The 17,538-nt window shown below is 45.2% G+C and overlaps 1 protein-coding gene across 8 annotated transcripts in view; it reads left to right on the top strand.

The window, feature by feature from the left end:
• TMEM161B (transmembrane protein 161B) overlaps positions 1 to 17,538 on the top strand; it is a 125,032-nt gene that overhangs the window by 34,473 nt on the left and 73,021 nt on the right. For 6 of the 8 annotated variants that reach the window (XR_006281237.1, XR_006281236.1, XM_038401898.2 and 3 more), the window contains 2 exons: positions 8,847 to 8,944; positions 10,423 to 10,579. Coding sequence is in view for 6 of the 8 variants with exons in the window: in XM_038401898.2 (XP_038257826.1) it covers positions 8,847 to 8,944; positions 10,423 to 10,579 (255 nt within the window). In the remaining 2 variants the exon portion in view is untranslated. Of the gene's footprint in view, positions 1 to 6,886; positions 8,945 to 10,141; positions 10,319 to 10,422; positions 10,580 to 17,538 lie in introns of those variants that run through there. The other 2 variants (XM_038401899.2, XM_043514218.1) reach the window with 2 other exon arrangements.

The raw sequence follows: 17,538 nt of genomic DNA, 5'->3' as shown, positions 1-17,538 counted from the left end.
TCGTCAGAAGGTTTTTTCCCCTCGCGGTACTCGTCGGATCAGCTGTGGAGACTCCTGGAGTGGCGCCTTTATGGCAGTGTAAATACGTCCCTGCTAACCCACCACCTGCTCAATTCCTTCTTACTGCCAGTGACAGTTGTTGGAGCAGCTCAGTCTCTTGCATTCTCAAGTGCCTAACTAGTGGTTCCCTTTTCTTAATTGTGTATATAGTTGTTAGTTCATTATATATTAGTTTGTAGATAAGTTGGACTTACTTCGGGGGGCTTCTTCCCCCCCAGCCTAGTTTCCCCAGGCATCGGGGAATGCCTCGGTCTCTGGTTTAAGGCATGCAAAAGGTGTGTGAAACCTATACCTACAGGTGATCTGCACACTGCCTGTTTCAAGTGTTGAGAAGAGGGCCATCAGACAGATAAGTGCCCAATTTGCAGGAGCTTCAGACCTGGACTAAGAGAGCGGCACTATCATTTGAAGCTCCTCCTGATGGAGTCGGCCCTCTGCCCGCAGTTGGCACCAGAAGCGGCACCGGCATCATCAATGCGCAGAGTCCCGGCGCGTGATATCCCAGCACCAAGGAAGGACTCCTCCCAAGGAGCACTGGTGCTGCTCCCCAACCCGTAAGGCCAGCGCCACCAGGCGGCACCATTTGCAGTCCCCGGTGCCGCATAAGAAAGAATGCAGACGAGTTGTTCCCCTGTCAAAAAGCTGCAAGGGGACTCCAGCGGGATGTGTCCCCTGGCAGGTCACCCATAGTCTGGGCCTCAAGACCCTGCACCGTTAACTCTGGCCCTAATGGGAGGCCTGTTGAGTCTGGTGCTGATGGACTCCCCGACTTGTGAGGATTTGGAGGAAGAGCTCGACTTTCCCTCCACACCGGACACCTACTAGGCAGCGTGAGACCTCATTGCCATGACAGCACGGGGCCCGGCACCACAAGCCCAGGCACTGTCAGCGGCACCAGCTACAGCTTCTAGCCCGGCACCATATGTGGCTCCGGCACTCTTTGCGGCACCGATGGCGGCACCACCTCTGGTTCAACATCGTGGCAAGCCTATGATGTTACGGTGCTGCTCACCATCTCCCCGGTACTGCTCCCTGGCACCGTCCACCTCCGCCCTTGCATGGTGCGGCACAGACTACTGGTCCGAGTCAGACACCAAGTCTTCTGTCTCTTGACATAGTCACTACCAGTCCCGGCACAGCAGACCAGTGAAATCATCGGCATCAGCGGTCTCCTGGCCACCCCAGTGGCAGGGCTCAGTCCAATGGCCCTTTTCGACTCCTTGGGCCTACCACTAGGCTCAGGGTCAGGGCTCCAGGCTGGCATCTGCCTCCCGTGCACTGCCCCCCCTCTCCAGCAACACTGATGGCTCGCCGCACCCCCAGGGCTCCTGAGGACCCCGTATGAGATAGGCTCTGGGCTGTCAGCTCAGGCGCAGCACCCGATTCAGCGCCATCAGTGACACTAGAGCCACCTCCAGTCATGGGAGGCTCTGAGCTACCTGACTCGACCCGACCTCCAGAGAGCCAGAAGGGCAGGAAGATCCAGTCCCACAGGCCTCCTCCTTGCTAGACGAGGCACTGGCAGGTACCACCCCCACCCTACCGGCGATGGACACTAAGGGTCACCAGGACCTCCCTAGGAGGGTGGCCTTAAACCTCAGTCTCCAGGCAGAGGAGGTCATGGAGGAGTCTGACCCAATAGTGGACATCCTTGCCCCTGAGGGTCCTCTTAGGGTGGCCTTGCCCCTCATAAGAACAATCCAAAGCACTGCTAAGTTGCTTTGGCAGACTCTGGCCTCTATACCACCCACCACTGGAGGGGTACAAAGACAATATTTTGTGCCACAGAAAGGGTACGAGACCATCTTTTCACCCACCCCCAACCGGGGACTCTGGTGGTTGATGTGGCAAACCACAAAGAGCGGCAAGGACAGCTGGGTCCTGCACCTAAGTCACGGGACGCTAAGAAGCTGGATCTTTTCAGCCGGAATGTCTACTCAACTGGGGGGCTCCAGCTTCGAGTGGCCAACTAGTAAGCAGTACTCAGCCACTATGCTTTCAACTCTTGCAGCTCGTTGGCAAAGTTCCAGGAGTTACTCCCAGCTGACTCGCGCAAGGAGTTTAGCATGCTCTGCGAGGAGAGCAGGGTAGTCTCCAGAACCTTCCTCCAGGTCTCATTAGACACAGCGGACTCGGCGTCATCGACCATGGCCACCACAGACACAATGAGGTGCAGTGCGTGGCTCCAGGTCTTGGGGATACCCCTGAGGTCCAGAATGCAATACAGGACCTCCCCTTTGACTCTGTGGGCCTGTTCACCCAAAATATGGACTCTTGCCTGCACAGCCTTAAGGGCTCGCGGGCGACTTTGAAGTCTTTGAGGTGCAAGGGTGTGGATCCCCAAAGAAAGCCTTTTAAGCCTCAGCCCCCATCCTGCTTCTACTCTGGGCCTCCTAGATGAGACTTGTCAAGGAGACTGGGCAGAAATAATAGGAGGCGCCTGCCATACTCCTCCTCAGGCCAAGACCAGGATTCGGTCAAACAGTCCCCAGATCCGAAGCCAAACTTTTGAAAATGCACGCGCGGACGGCGCATCAGTTTCTGTCTCGGATCCTTACCCCCTCCCTTTGTGAATCGACTTTTCCGCTTCTACCGCGCTTGGTCCCAGATGCTGTCAGGTTGTTGGGTCTTCAGCACGGTAGGGGTGGGATATTCTATCCAATTCTGTCCCTCCTACCCTCCTTCCCTGTCCCTCTTCAGGGACCATTCTCACAAGCAACTCCTCTTGCAGGAGGTGCAATCACTCCTCGCTCTAGGGGCAATAGAGGAGGTTCCTCAGGGGTTCAGGGGCAAGGGGTTCTACTCCTGCTATTTCCTCATCCCCAAGGTCAAAGGTGGGGTCCGGCCTACATTGGAACGGCGAGATCTCAACACAATTCATAAGGAAGGTGAAGTTTCTCATGATCTCTCTGGCTGCCATCATTCCTTCCCTGGATCTGGGGGACTGGTACGTTGTCCTCTACTTGAAAGTTTTCAGAGTAACAGCCCTGTCAGTCTGTACTCGCAAAAAAGAAAAGTAATACTTGTGACACCTTAGAAACTAACAAATTTATTTGAGCATAAGCTTTTGTGAGCTACAGCTCCCTTCATCAGATGTGTACTTCCATATATCTATTATCCCGGCTCACAGACAATTCCTGAGATTTGTGGTCAGTGGCCGGCACTATCAGTTCAGGGTGATCCCGTTTGGGATCTCGGCAGCCCCCTGGGTATTCACCAAGTGTATGGCAGTCATGGCAGCCTTCCTCCGCAAATGTCAGGTGTGAGTATTCCCGTACCTAGACGACTGGCTCATCAAGGGTGAGAGTCCTAAGCATGGGCCACAGAGCATGTGTCCTTGGCCTGGGCCACATTCCACAGGCTGGGCCTCATACTGAACATGCCCAAATCCACGCGGGCCCCGACGCAGAGAATAGAATTCATAGGGGCTCTCTTGGACTCCATGCAGGCCAGGGCCTTCCTGCCGGAGCTGCGCTCCCAAGCACTCATGGACATTATTGAGAACCTTTGCCCATTTCCCACAACCACAGCCAGAAATTGCATGAAACTATTGGGGCATATGGCAGCCTGCGCATATGTGGTCCAGCATACCAGATTATGCCTTCAGCCCCTCCAGACATGGTTGACGCAGGTGCACAGTCTGGGCAGGGACCCACTGGACACGATAGTTACCCTCCCCCCTCGCATCCTCGAGTCTCTACGCTGGTGGCCACAACCACAAGTTGTTTGTGCGGGAGTACCCTTTGCCAAACCCCATCCTACGCTATCCCTAGTCACAAACGCCTCAACACTCGGTTGGGGAATGCACCTGGGCAATATCAGAACCAAAGCCTATGGTCCCACACAGAACTATCACTGCATATCAATGTAAGGGAGCTGAGGGTGGTTCATCTGGCATGCCAAGCATTCCAGACCTGCCTGCAGGGCACAATTGTATTGGTGCTGATGGACAACACTGCAGCAATATTCTATATAAACAAACAGGGTGATGCTCGCTCCTCTGCTCTGTGCTAGGAAGCCCTTGAACTGTAGAATTTTTGCATCACCCAGTCGATACACCTAGAGGCGTCACACCAGGAGTGCAAAAGGAGCTTCAGCCGCTCGTTTCACGGCCACGAATGGGCCCTCTGCCAGACATTGCACACTTGATTTTCCAGAAGTGGGGCTCTCCCCACATAGACCTGTTTGCGAAGTGGAGCAACAGGAAGTGCCAGTGGTTCTGCTCCTCCCTGAACCACAACCTAGGCTCCATCACAGATGTTTTTCGTGGACGAGTCACCTGCTGCACGTGTTCCCTCCCTTCCGTGTCATACCCAAAGTCTTCCTCAAGACTCGCTGGGATGGTGCTTCCTAGATCATCCTAGTGCCAGCATGGCCCCACCAGCACTGCTTCACAATGCTGTTGAACGTCTCAGTTGACAGACCAGTGGCGCTGCCTGTAATGCCCGACCCTAATCACACAGGATCACGGCCGTCTGCAACGCCCCAATCTGGAGTCCCTCCACTTCATGGCATGGAAACTCCATGGCTGACCCCTCTTGAGCTTCAGTGTTCGGACCCAGTGAGGAAGGTCCTGCTGGAAAGTAGGAAACCCTCCACTCGTGCCACATACCTGTCAAAGTGGAAGCATTTTTCCATTTGGCTTCTGCAAAGGGGAACCGAACTGCAGCTAGCTCCACTTTCCCTTATTTTGGACTACCTGTTATACCTCAAGCAGCAGGGGTTAGCAATATCATCTCTAAGGGTACGCCTTGCTGCCCTTTTGGCCTTTCACCCAGGGGCAACAGGTGGGTCAGTGTTCGGTAATCCCATGGTGGGCAGGTTCGTTAGGGGCTTAGACAGACTTTATCCCCAGGTACGACGGTCTGTTCCCCAGTGGGACCTCAACCTGGTACTGTCCATACTCATGGAGCCCCCATTCGAGCCCATGGCAACCTGCCCTCTGTCCTATCTCTCCTGGAAGGTGGCCTTTCTGGTGGCCATAACTTCGGCCAGAAGAGTATCCGAGCTCAGAGCGCTGACTTCCAAACCACCCTATTCAGTCTTTTATAAAGACAAAGTGCAGCTGCGCCCTCACCCCCCATTTCTACCAAAGGTAGTCTCCCAGTTTCATGTGAACCAAGACCTATTTTTACCTGTGTTCTTCCCTAAACCCCATGCCAGTAGCGGGGAGTGCATGTTCTATTCCCTGGATGTTAGGCGTGCCGTAGCATTCTACATTGAGCGCACAAAGCCGTTTCATAAATCACCACAGCTCTTCATTGCAATCGCAGAAAGAATGAGGGGAGGCCCCCCATCTCGTCCCAGCGCATTTCATCATGGATCACGTCCTGTATCTGGACTTGCTACAACCTGGCAAAAATTCCAGCCCTTCCAAGTACGGCGCACTCCACGAGAGCGCAGGCATCCTCCACAGCATTCCTGGTGCAGGTCCCTATCCAGGACATATGCAAGGCACCAACACCATCCACACCTTCACATCACACTACACCATTACCCAGCAAGTGAGGGATGATGCAGCCTTTGGCAGGGCAGTCCTGCACTCAGCAACCAGGTGAACTCCGACCCTTCCCCCAGGGAAACTGCTTGGAAGTCACCTATTGGAATGCACATGAACAATCACTCTAAGAAGAAAAAACGGTTACCTACCTCTCGTAACTATTGTTCTTTGAGATGTGTTGCTCAGGTCCATTCCAAATCCCGCCCACCTCCCCTCTGTTGGCGTATTCCAGCAAGAAGGAACTGAGCAGGTGGTGAGTCGGCAGGGACCTATATATACTCCACAGCTCACCCGACGCATACTGCTAAGGGAAAAACCTTCCGACGATCATGCACGTGGTGCGCTCACGCACCTGTTGAAAGGGATATGAGAAACGCATCTCGAAGAACAATAGTTATGAAAGGTAGGTAACAGGTTTTTTTTCAAGTTTCAGAGTAGCAGCCATGTTAGTCTGTATCCACAAAAAGAAAAGGAGTACTTGTGGCACTTTAGAGACTAACAAATTTATTTGAGAGTAAGATTTCGTGAGCTACAGCTCACTTGCTCCTTTCTTAGAATCTCCAAATTCTTCTCTTCTGATCTTACGGTGTTTAGTTGCTGTTACCCCCAAACTACTGTCTCCCTTTAAAAAACAAAAATGCTCTTATGCTGGCATGTTTTGAAGGCCTCAGTTCTTACTCTGTGATGAGCATGATCTTTAAAACTTGGAGCTAAGCCCCTACAGAAGTGGAAGTATACAGTATGTATATGCATGTGTGTCCTTTTTGTTGCAAGGGAAACTACAGAAATGATACTTAAAATCTAGACAAAGCTTGGAGAAATAGGATGCAGGAGGAATTTTTTAAATCTTGCTGGGATAAGGAAACAATTTTCCTGGCCAGAATGTCCTCACCAGCAAAGCGTATTGAACAACCCTTTGTTCAGGGGTGAAAGTAACTTAAGGGACTTACCAGTACGCAGGGCAGTTGGGGTCCTGAGTGGGGGCTCAGCTGGAAGGGGTGAGGTCTCGGGCAGAAGGGGCAGGGCTGGGGCCAGACTCCCCAGGCCAGCCCTTCAGCATGGCCAGGCTTTGATTTAAAGGGCCTGGGGTTCAAGGCTGCTGCTACCAGAGCTACCCTAGGGCTCCAGCAGCGATTTAAAGGACTGGAGCTCCGGGCCCTTTAAATCGCTGCCGGAGACCCGGGGCTCCCGGCCGCTGCTGCCACTACCTCAGGGCTCTGGTGGCGATTTAAAGGGCCAGGGGCTCCAGCTGCAGTAGTGGCGGCCAGGAGCCCTGGGCCCTTTTATATTGCGGGGCCCCGGGGAAGCTGCGCCTTTTGGCCCCCCTCATCAGTGGTCCCGCCGGTACGGTTGGCTGTGTACCGGCTCTTACTTTCACCTCTGCCTTTGTTTCTTTCTGTTGCAGCTAGTTAGGGACCTCCTGTGTAGGAACAAGATGGAATGGCATCAGCTGGTGGGAGTCCAGGGAAGAGGTTAACACAGTAATTCCTTTTCCTTTAACTGGAGCCTCCACCTTACAAAAAATGTATTCTCTGATCCGTCTCCTGTGTAGCTCTGTCCCATAGCCAACTGGCCTCCCAGTTGAGGCTGTTTACATCCCACAGATCTTTCTCCTAGACCTGTGGTCCCCAACGCAGTGCCTGCTGGCGCCATGCCGCCCGCCAGGACACTTTTGTACACCCGCAGGACACCACGCCACCGACATGCTGCTGCCGAGCACGGCCATCAGAGAACCGCCCGCCGAAATGCTGCTGAGAAGCATTGCCGTTTCTCAGCAGCGTTTCAGCGGCAGCATTCATTGCCGCTGCCGCTTCTTGGCAGTTCTTTTCGCAGCCAGTTCTTTGGCAGCTGCGCGCGGCGGCGGCATTTTGGTGGCGGGGTGTCCGGCGCCTGCCCACAGTCTTCTGGGAATAGCAGTAAGCTATTCCCACAGAAAGGACAATGGTCCCCAACCTATACTTTTCAGTGTAGAACTACACTTAAAGTCATTGGCAATTTGTAAATTTTATTAACTTAAAGTAAAAAATATTTTCTAACAGCCTGATCTGCAAACTCAACCAGGTGTCTGAAAGTTTGGCCTGTGCATACAGTTTGTACAGGACACATTATGTCCTCATTTGCACCTATTTCACAGGAAGGCAGAATTTGAATGAGGGCAAAACTTGGACACGGTTGGCCTTGCAATTGGAGGTTAATTAATCTTGCTGCTGATACACAAGCCAGGAAAGAATATGACATTGATATAGCTATGCTGTGTCTGCAGTTATAAGGATAATGAGCAGAGTAAGGTTTTATTAAAATAAGCAGGTATGACTGAGTGTAGAACAGTTGTTTAGAGGAGTAGAAAAATATCTTAAACTTGTTTTTATTTGGTAGTTAACAGGAGAGCTGGTGTGGCAGGGATCTACGTCATCTGATGAGCTGGATTGTACTTGCCAAACATTGCAGTGTATGTCTACGTTGGGGGGAAAATAAAACCCAGGGCAGCGAGTCTCAGAACCTGGGTCTACAGACTCAAGCTTGTGTTACGGTGCTAAAAATAGCAGTGCAGACAGTCCCGTTAGGCTCTGAGGCCCAGCCTGCTTGCCGGATATCGGAGCCTGATCTCTGGCTTGAGCGGGAACATCTACACTGCTGTTTTTAGTGCTGTAGACCCAGGCTCTGAGATTTGGTGCTGCAAGGGTTTATTTGCAGTGTAGACGTACCCTCTCAGGCTTCAAGACTGCAGAGAGCTCTGGCCCCAGTCAGTGTTTGTATGTATTCAGATATTAATAGACTGTTGAAACCAAATGTTTCCTCTTTTCTTATTCAGCTAGACCACTTATGTCCTGTGCTGCTGATCTACCCTCTCTTCCAACATACCAGTTATCTTCAAAGCTGGATAACTGATTATTAATTCCAGTAAATATTTCTCAGCAACTTACAAACTCCAGCTGATGACAGGTGGTATTCTCCCAGCACGACTTTAACATTGCTTTCTGTTAGTCTCCAGCTGAGATGCTTGAGCCTCCACTTCAAAGCCTCAGATTGGCATTGCTTGATAATTTAGATGTGCATGCACAATCAGAATAGTATTTCAAACTTTGACATGGTAAAGCTAATAAACACGCTCATCTCAATTATTATATTGGGGTGTAGAATTTAACCCCAGTTATGTTTTTATATATAAAAACTTCAAATATGAAAAGTGTTCATAACACAACTTTTAAAGAGATTACTATGTAAAACACGGTAATGTTATAATACTGAATAGATTTTTGATTAGTTGTGTGCATGGCTTTTACAGAAAATATAATGGTCATATTGAAAATAAACCCCTAACCATTCCTAAGGATATTGATCTTCATCTGGAAACAAAGTCAGTTACTGAAGTGGACACTTTAGGTAAGATAAATTATTGTAATTGGTTGAATGTTATCCCAGATATATTCTGTGATTACAATATGTTCTTTTCCATCAAGTACATATAATTTGTAATATATACTGGAATATTTTTATGGCTAATGAGTGTAAAAATGCAACTCATTACAAGGAAGGAAATTAGTGAAAAGCAAGTAGTAAAGCTCTTCTCTTGGTCCTTGATTGATATCTCAATATCTGCATAAAAGGGAAGAATGGGTGAGAGGAATCCAGCATAACAGATATATATTGCTACAACAGACATCTCTAGCAATGTAAGAGGACACTGGAAAGGATCAGATCATACACAACGTACTTGAAAACGTGACAAAATATGGTTGTATGCTACTGTAGGAAGATGAGATGATTGGTGGATGGGAAAAATAAACTTTCTTTACAGATAAAACCACTAGAAGTACACGGGCACTGTGGTGGTGGGGAAACCTAAACATCTCAGATATCTGACATTCTAAAGTAAAATATTTAGAAACTACAAGGAGATGCTAGAGAAACAAGCAGATGAAAATAACAAGTTCCTGGGATGGAGGTTGTGTCCCTAAAATATCAGGACCATGACATATAGCTATTAATAGGCATATGTTGTGTTGAGAAGGAGACCACAGAGCTTAAATTGGCCATTACAGTGATTAAAATGCCAGAAGCGTTTGATTTAGTCTCTGAAGTTGTAAGGTGTGAAAAGGTTAGGGAAGGTTGGTGTGCATTTTTTATATTTTAGAGTTAGGAGCTTCACTTTGATGCAGTTGCTAAAGTTCACAGGAGAGAAGTTTTCTCCATGCAAACCACCTACTAGGCAGGAAGCCTGGCATACCAGTGGTTTCTAGCCAAATATTTTCAGATTGTTTCTGCTGACTTGCAAAATCAAAATCCTGAAGAAAAATTTTGATTTTTTTTTAAATTTTTTTTAAAGAAGTTGGGGGAGCAATTCCGCACAAAATGTTAAGCATATATTACAGGTTAAATTGTTAAGCACTCGGATGACAAAATTTAATGTAGGTAGAACCCAAACTATTTGGCACTTTGTCTTGAATTACAGCTGGAAATAAATTGGAAGTCATTTCATATTTTGGAATTTAGGTGTAGGACTCTCCTTTCATAAAGCATCACTAAGCAAGCAGTGCATAAAACCTGAATACTAAATAATACATGAACTTTGTGCATTAGATGAGGTCTCTGAATGGAATTCATGTGTTAGCCCTGTGTACTTTGTGTTACAATAATCCGATCCAGAAGTGAAAAAGGCCTGGATAAATTACTAAGTACAGAAGAGCAAAAGCACTGTTTTGCCACTGCTGCTATTTGGATATCTTAGATCTGCCTGGACATCAAGAAGCAGCAGTTGTAAGGACTTTAAGTATATTTCTTTTAATCATGTGTCATTTTGTCATTGCTTGCCTTAAAAAAGTTCACTTATGCTTTTGGTTCCTGAAAACTTTATTTTTCAGCATTACATTATTTTCCTGAATATCAGTGGTTGGTGGATTTCACAGTTGCAGCTACAGTGGTGTACTTGGTAACTGAAGCCTACTACAGTTTGATGAAGCCCTCACAGGAAATGAATATCAGCATAGTCTGGTGTCTGCTTGTTTTGGCTTTTGCCATGTATCCTTTGCTGTGTTCCTAAATCATCTTATTTTTCAAATAACTTGTGTCCCCCTGTACTTTGCAGATGGTAACAGTGGACTGTTTATTGCAGAATTAACATTTGGAAAAGGATCCTGGATGTCAGTGGCATTATCTGTCTAGCTATGTATTCTATGATCAATAGTTTGTTAATCTTAATACCAGATTGTGTTCATGAGTGCGTGAATTTTACTTTTTTTTCTATAAAAGGGAAATCTTAATGCTGATTTGCAAGTCTGCAATATCAGCCTCCTCACAGTGTTGTATTTCTGAACTAACTTTGTTTTGTTGAACTATACAATCAAGGAGAAAAGGTACAAAAAATTAAAAGGTGGCAGCAGAAATCTGTGTTAACATGAGCAGTAAAGTACAGTGCAGAACAATGTCCAGCTGCCATATAGACAAATGTACTAATTGTTGCTGGAGGCAGGTTTGAAGGAGAATGTGACATTGAGAACAGGAATAGGAGGAGACACAAGGAGTCATTTGAAAGGTAACAGATTAGGAAGTGAGAAGGGGTGTAGACAGATAAGAGCAGAGAAGTTAGTGGGGGTGGTATTGTACAGAACCTCCAAGATAAAGAATTGAACATAATTTGGAAGTACAGTGAAAACTATGCAGAAGCATATAACATCAGAACAAACAGCTGCCTCTCTAGCTGGATATGCTGGAGCAGGTGGATGTAGGAGACAGGAATGCATGAGGTAGGTAGTTGCAGTAGTCAGTGAGAAATGACCAGTTGACTTTAGAGATGTGAGGTGATGAAGCGCCTGGCTTGCGTGAGAACCTGATTGTGAAGGGAGCAGAGCCAGAGGTGAGTTAGAAGGTAGACTGAATGACGTCCTTGCTGTTCCAACATCTACTAGCCAAATATTGAAAGCTGCTCTGGTAGAATTAATACCAAAGATGGATATCCCATGGGAGTTCCTGTTGTGACTCATCCTTGATATCCGTGCCAGCTAGTAGGTGTCGGATAAAACTTTGGAGCCCTGATATTGAGTTAATTAGCTGGCACAACTTTTGCATTTGTACATGTCCTGCTCATCTATATCTGTTAATAGAATGTATGCCTTGATTGTACTGATAAGGTACCTAAAATAGCCTGAAAAACAGATGCGATCCAGAAAACGTTTGCAGTCAGTTACTAGTTGGATTGTCATCCTTGGCTTTGGTAGCATGGTACTTGAAAAGCAGGGATTCAATTAATGTAAAGATGATATAATCTCATTTTGTTGTACCCTAAAATGCCAATATTTGACTTGTCTAATTTAGGTCTAATGCATATTCATGCAGGTTTTAAAACAGGCAAAATTACCTTACTTGTTTCTTGGCAACATGCTCTAGAGGTATGAAACCATTTCCCTGGTTTTTAGGGAAGGAAGAAGAGAGAAACTAATTGTATACATTCCTTACCTCAACTGGGAGAGCAGAGGTGAGGAAGAATAATGTACATTTGTGCAGGTGGTTAAATCACATTATGAAAGAATGGAAAGTCTGGCAGCAGTCCACTTCAAAGACACAGTATTTCTCCACTGGCTTTCACACACTAAGGGAGACATTGTTCAAGGCATGGTACTGTCTTACTAGAAAGTAACTGGAAATTTAGTGTCTAGTCCTCATGCAACTTAAATGATGCTGTAGCTAGGATATCAAGTAGTCTTTATTTGATTGTTATAAATGATTTGGATATAAATCTTAATATAACTGTTTATATTAATGATTCAGTTTAAAATCTACAGAAGATGCCTATCCCAGGCTGTAGGTGCCCTGAGAGTATTTTTTAAAAAAAAAAATACAATTCATGATAGAAAATAATAGAGAAAAATAACATCACTACACATGTAACCCAGCCCTTCTCCAGTGAAGGTAACAAAGCTAATGTCCCTAATTCTTCAAGAACCTCTTTGCTCCATAGACCTCATCCTTCTCAGTACCTCAACCAAAAACACAGGTTTTACAGCATGCCCCTGAAGACAGATGTGAGGACCTACATGAAAACAGGTTTTAATTAAAAAAAAAATAAAATAAAAAAAGCTTAGGGGGTTTTCATGTAGGTCCCCCCCCCCATCTGTCTCTAGTCTCTTCGGGGGCGTGGGTTCGAATCCCACTGCATGAAAACCCCCTAAGCTTATTTTGACCAGCTTAGGTTAAAACTTCCCCAAGGTACAAACTATTTTACCTTTTGCCCTTGGACTTTATTGTTGCCACCACCAAGCGTCTAACAAATATATAACAGGGAAAGAGCCTGCTTGGAAACGTCTTCCCTACACTCCCTTTCCTGGGGAACGCTTGATAAAAATCCTCACCAATTTGCATAGGTGAGCACAGACCCTAACCTTTGGATCTTAAGAACAATGAAAAATCAATCAGGTTCTTAAAAGAAGAATTTTAATTGAAGAAAAAGTAAAAGAATCACCTCTGTAAAATCAGGATGGTAAATACCTTACAGGGTAATCTGATTCAAAATGCAGAGAATCCCTCTAGGCAAAACCTTAAGTTACAAAAAGACACAAAAACAGGAATATACATTCCATTCAGCACAGCTTATTTTATGAGCCATTTAAACAAAACAGAATCTAACACGTATCTAGCTAGATTACTTAGTAAGTTCTAAGACTCCATTCCTTTTCTGTTCCTGGCAAAAACAAAACACAGACAGAGCAAACCTGTGTTTCTCCCCCCCTCCCTCCAGCTTTGAAAGTATCTTGTCTCCTCATTGGGCATTTTGGTCAGGTGCCAGTGAGGTTATCCTAGCTTCTTAACCTTTTACAGGCGAAAGGATTTTTCCTCTGGCCAGGAGGGATTTTAAAGGTGTTTACCCTTCCCTTTATATTTATAACAACCTCAAACACTGAACAAGAGGTGTGGCATAGAAGAAAGTTTCCAGGACCTGTACATTAAAGATCATGAGGCAGAAGAGCTATTACCCTCTGGGCTCTCTTTAAGAGGAAAGAGTGAAGCCAGTAGTAGGAAGCACCTTCCAGTCCCATGAAGATCTGCAAGTGATTTGATAACTTCAGGGTTAGTGGAATTGCAGATGATGATGATAAATCTAATATCAGCATGGACACAGAGTCTTCATCTACTTCCCAGGGGAGATCATTGGTCCTTCTGTGTTGATCATACTCTGTGCCATAACCAAATCAAGACTGACACACATCCTCTCAGGGAATTTGCACTGCTAGGATAGTTGGACTACCCAACTAGTCCAACATAAACTTACCTCAGCTCTCATACTAAATAGTATGACTATCAGATCTAGCTCTAGAATAGGCGAATCCCTAGATTTTTAGGTTGGATGTAAAAAGCAGAGCTGCGCAACCTCCAACTGTCTACCTTCAGATCAAGCTGCACTGACTAGTCAGCAGAAGCTAGCTGTGTCAGGATTGGCCAGCGTTTGTCATCTAGCTGAGTTTGTTATACATGAAAGGCACTGTGTTCTTCTTAAAATATTCTGGTTTTTCAAAGCATAGTTAGGCACTGACTTAGAATTCTTTGTTTCATATTATTGAATGCAGTCTTTCTTTCATTAAATCCACCCAAGTGATAAAAAGCAAAACAAATGGCACTAAGATTAGATATTTCAATCTAGATTTCTAGTAGATTTAAATCTTTTCCTGCCTTGTTTTCCTTTACTCACAAACAAAGGGACCAAGGATTTAAAGGCCTTGTAATTAAATTCGGTTTCTACAAACTTCCATATCTCTCAGCATCTGACAGCATTGCCACCCTCTTGGCTTGTCTATGGTGGTCACTGAAGGAATGCTGCTGGACACCAGCATATAAGAACAGCCATTCAGAGTCAGACCAGTGGTCCATCTAAACCAGTGTTCTATCTCTGACAGTGGCCAGTGCCAATTGCTTCAGAGGAAATGAACAGAAAAGAGCAATTTTGAGTGATCCATCCTTCACTGTCCACTCCCAGCTTCTGCTAGTTACAGGTTTAGGGACACCTAAACACCTCTGAGGAAGAGTACAAAGGCTATTGGGAGTGATCACCATCCTGTGCTGAACCCTGAACAGAGTCAACCAAATATCTCACCCCCAAATTGACCGAGAAACTCACCCTGTTGAAAGCCTTTTTAAAGCTGAGTCTAATTCCTGATGAAATCCACATTTTAAAAAATCTCCCTGGCCAGGATAAAGTCATTGTCATAATTATTTTACTATCCTCCCCAGGACATTGTCACACTGAATTGCACCTGAGCCTCCATCAAACTTTAGGGAAATACGACACTTCATAATGCTCTTACTTTTTCCTAATCACAGATATCCAGACCCTGTGAAAAGCACCCCCATCATTCTGGAAGACGTTATTGCCAGCAATAACTCGGTGCCATGCTGCTGAACTATTAAAAGTAACCTAACCAGGCAAGAGAGCCAAATTCTAGTCCCTTTCTGACCATGTGAAGATGTTGTTTTAAAATATTATGACAAGCTTTCAACAGAGAATATTTGGTGAAAATAATTATACCACAGTTGCATGAAACTCCAAGACAAAAATGAAGTTTTAAAATATTTAATATATGGTTGTCTTATTATATCAGATTCCTAAGGTGATAATATTCTGCTTATAAGCCACAATGTTATATGCAAGCAAGCTGTGCTTTAGGAAGATTGTCAAAACAAAACTACTGACTGTAGGGGGATTGGTTTGTAGTGGGTATGGTATTGAAATTTTTTTAATTGAACTATTCTTTCCCCCTTTAGTGTGTGTTTTTTTTTTTTTTAAATACCACACATCAGCATGTGATCATATCATTTCAACATACTGCAATACACACTTTTAAGGAACTGTTTTGATACAGAAGAAAATTATGTGCAGTAGATATTTTTGAATAAGTCTCTACACATTCTAATGTAATGTAGAAAGCAGCATATGACTGGAATCCATTAAATGGAGCTCTCGTGTCAACTGTTAAAATTGTACATCTGCAGTCAACCATTACAGTTGAGGAGTAGACTATATACAGTACTCTGCTTCTTCCCTTCCTTTTTAAAAGATAGGTTTCAGAGTAGCAGCCGTGTTAGTCTGTATTCGCAAAAAGAAAAGGAGTACTTGTGGCACCTTAGAGACTAACAAATTAGAGCATAAGCTTTCGTGAGCTACAGCTCACTTCATCGCTGTAGCTCACGAAAGCTTATGCTCAAATAAATGTTAGTCTCTAAGGTGCCACAAGTACTCCTTTTCTTTTTAAAAGATCTTAGCATATGCATGGCTCTGCTTATCTGCAGAGTTTGCTTTCAGAAAGAATCTCTGGAAAATGCTTTTTATTTGGACTAGTGGATGGAAAAAAATGTAAAATTGCTGATTGCTTTCTGTAATAATTGTATAGATGGTCCTAAATTATCATTTGCCCACTTCTTTAGTGATTGTATATTGGCTATAAAGTAAACATCCACAAACTCTGAAGGAGTAAGACCAGATAGGATTGCATTGAAGTAGATATTCATCCAACATACATAAAGCTATTCTCTGGATTTAACAAAATGTGAGCAGATAGTTGTTCAGCATTGGATAGTTACACATGTCAATACTTTGTGCATGGTCTTGCGTATTCATCAGTTTCTTATATAACATGGATTTTATGATTTTTTTGGTTTCAGATAGTATCTCACTTAAGATTAGAAAAATTTTAATGTTGTAGTCTTAGAACTTCATGACTTTTTTCTTCTTCTTCTTAGTTAAGGTAAAACTTTTTTAAAACAAAAGCAAATCCTGAATGGGATGGGGGAAAGTTGAAATACTGGAAATGGTAGAAACGGCATTAAGGTTACTTGGGGTGGTATTTTACTTTTGACCTACCAATTAACATGTGTTCCATCATGTATGGCATGCCTATGTGTCCAAAGTATTATCAAGTGTCCCTCTTAAGCCAGTATTTTTGGCAGTTTATCCATACATTTTTTTATATGTAGAAGCATGTTAAATCCTATATATTGTGGAAGTTTGTATATACCTTAAGAAATCTGCAGCAGCTTGCAGACATATTAATATGGCCATTGCAGTTTATGTAACATAGTATATATCCAGTGCACAAGTGTATTACAAGGATTAATGTCTGTAACTACAGGAATCTGACCCCTAGGGATAGCAAAGGTAACTGGTTTATATGATGTAAGGCAACGTTTCACAAACTATAGGGTGAGCCTCCCAAGTGTGAGCTGTGTGGGGTTTTTTTGTTTTGTTTTGTTTTTTTAAGAGCTCTGGCCCTCAGCTCTGGGTGGCTAGGGCTCGTGCAGATCATAAACACCTGGGCGGCAGGGATAAGGGGACAGCCATAGTCCCGCAGCTCAGGCTTTCCTTCCCCTCTCGAACTCCCCAATCCCTCACCAGGAGGCAGCCTTCACTTAGGCTCTCTTCCCTCCCCGCCCCCATTCCCTCAGTGGGAGGTTCCCCCATCCCAGTCCCTCACCTGGAGGTGGTGTGGCTCCGGGTGTCAGCCCTGGGGTGGCAGCAGCAGCGTAGAAGTAGGGTGCCAATGGGGTACTAAGTCTGCTGTGAAAAGTGATATTGACGAATATCACTTTTCACATTGCCACCCTTACTTCTGTGATGTTGCTTGTGTGGCGCTGCCTTCAGAGCTGGGTAGCAGCATGTGTACTTTGAGGGACGTAAATGACTACAGACACAAAGAAGTGGGGCCCATTCAAATAAGTTTGAGAACCACTGATAAGGGAACTAGGTGCAGAAGGTGGATTGAGTTTTGCGTAGGTGTTTTGGTGTGGAAATGAATTCTAAGACAAGAAAGCAACACCAACATCTTGCCTCTAACTAGGATGAATTGGGAGAGCGGTGTATATATCTTATACGATTGTACGTATATTGGGTAGACCTATTTTAGTGAGAGCTCACTATCACTGCTGAAGATATAGTGTTCAAGAGTAAGGCTGTCTCATAATTTTGGATGGACAGTGAATGGATGGTGAGGGATCAA

Source organism: Dermochelys coriacea, chromosome 5 (assembly GCF_009764565.3).
Source record: "Dermochelys coriacea isolate rDerCor1 chromosome 5, rDerCor1.pri.v4, whole genome shotgun sequence".
Classification (NCBI taxonomy): Eukaryota; Metazoa; Chordata; order Testudines; family Dermochelyidae; genus Dermochelys; species Dermochelys coriacea.
This window is presented reverse-complemented; position numbering and strand designations above follow the sequence as displayed.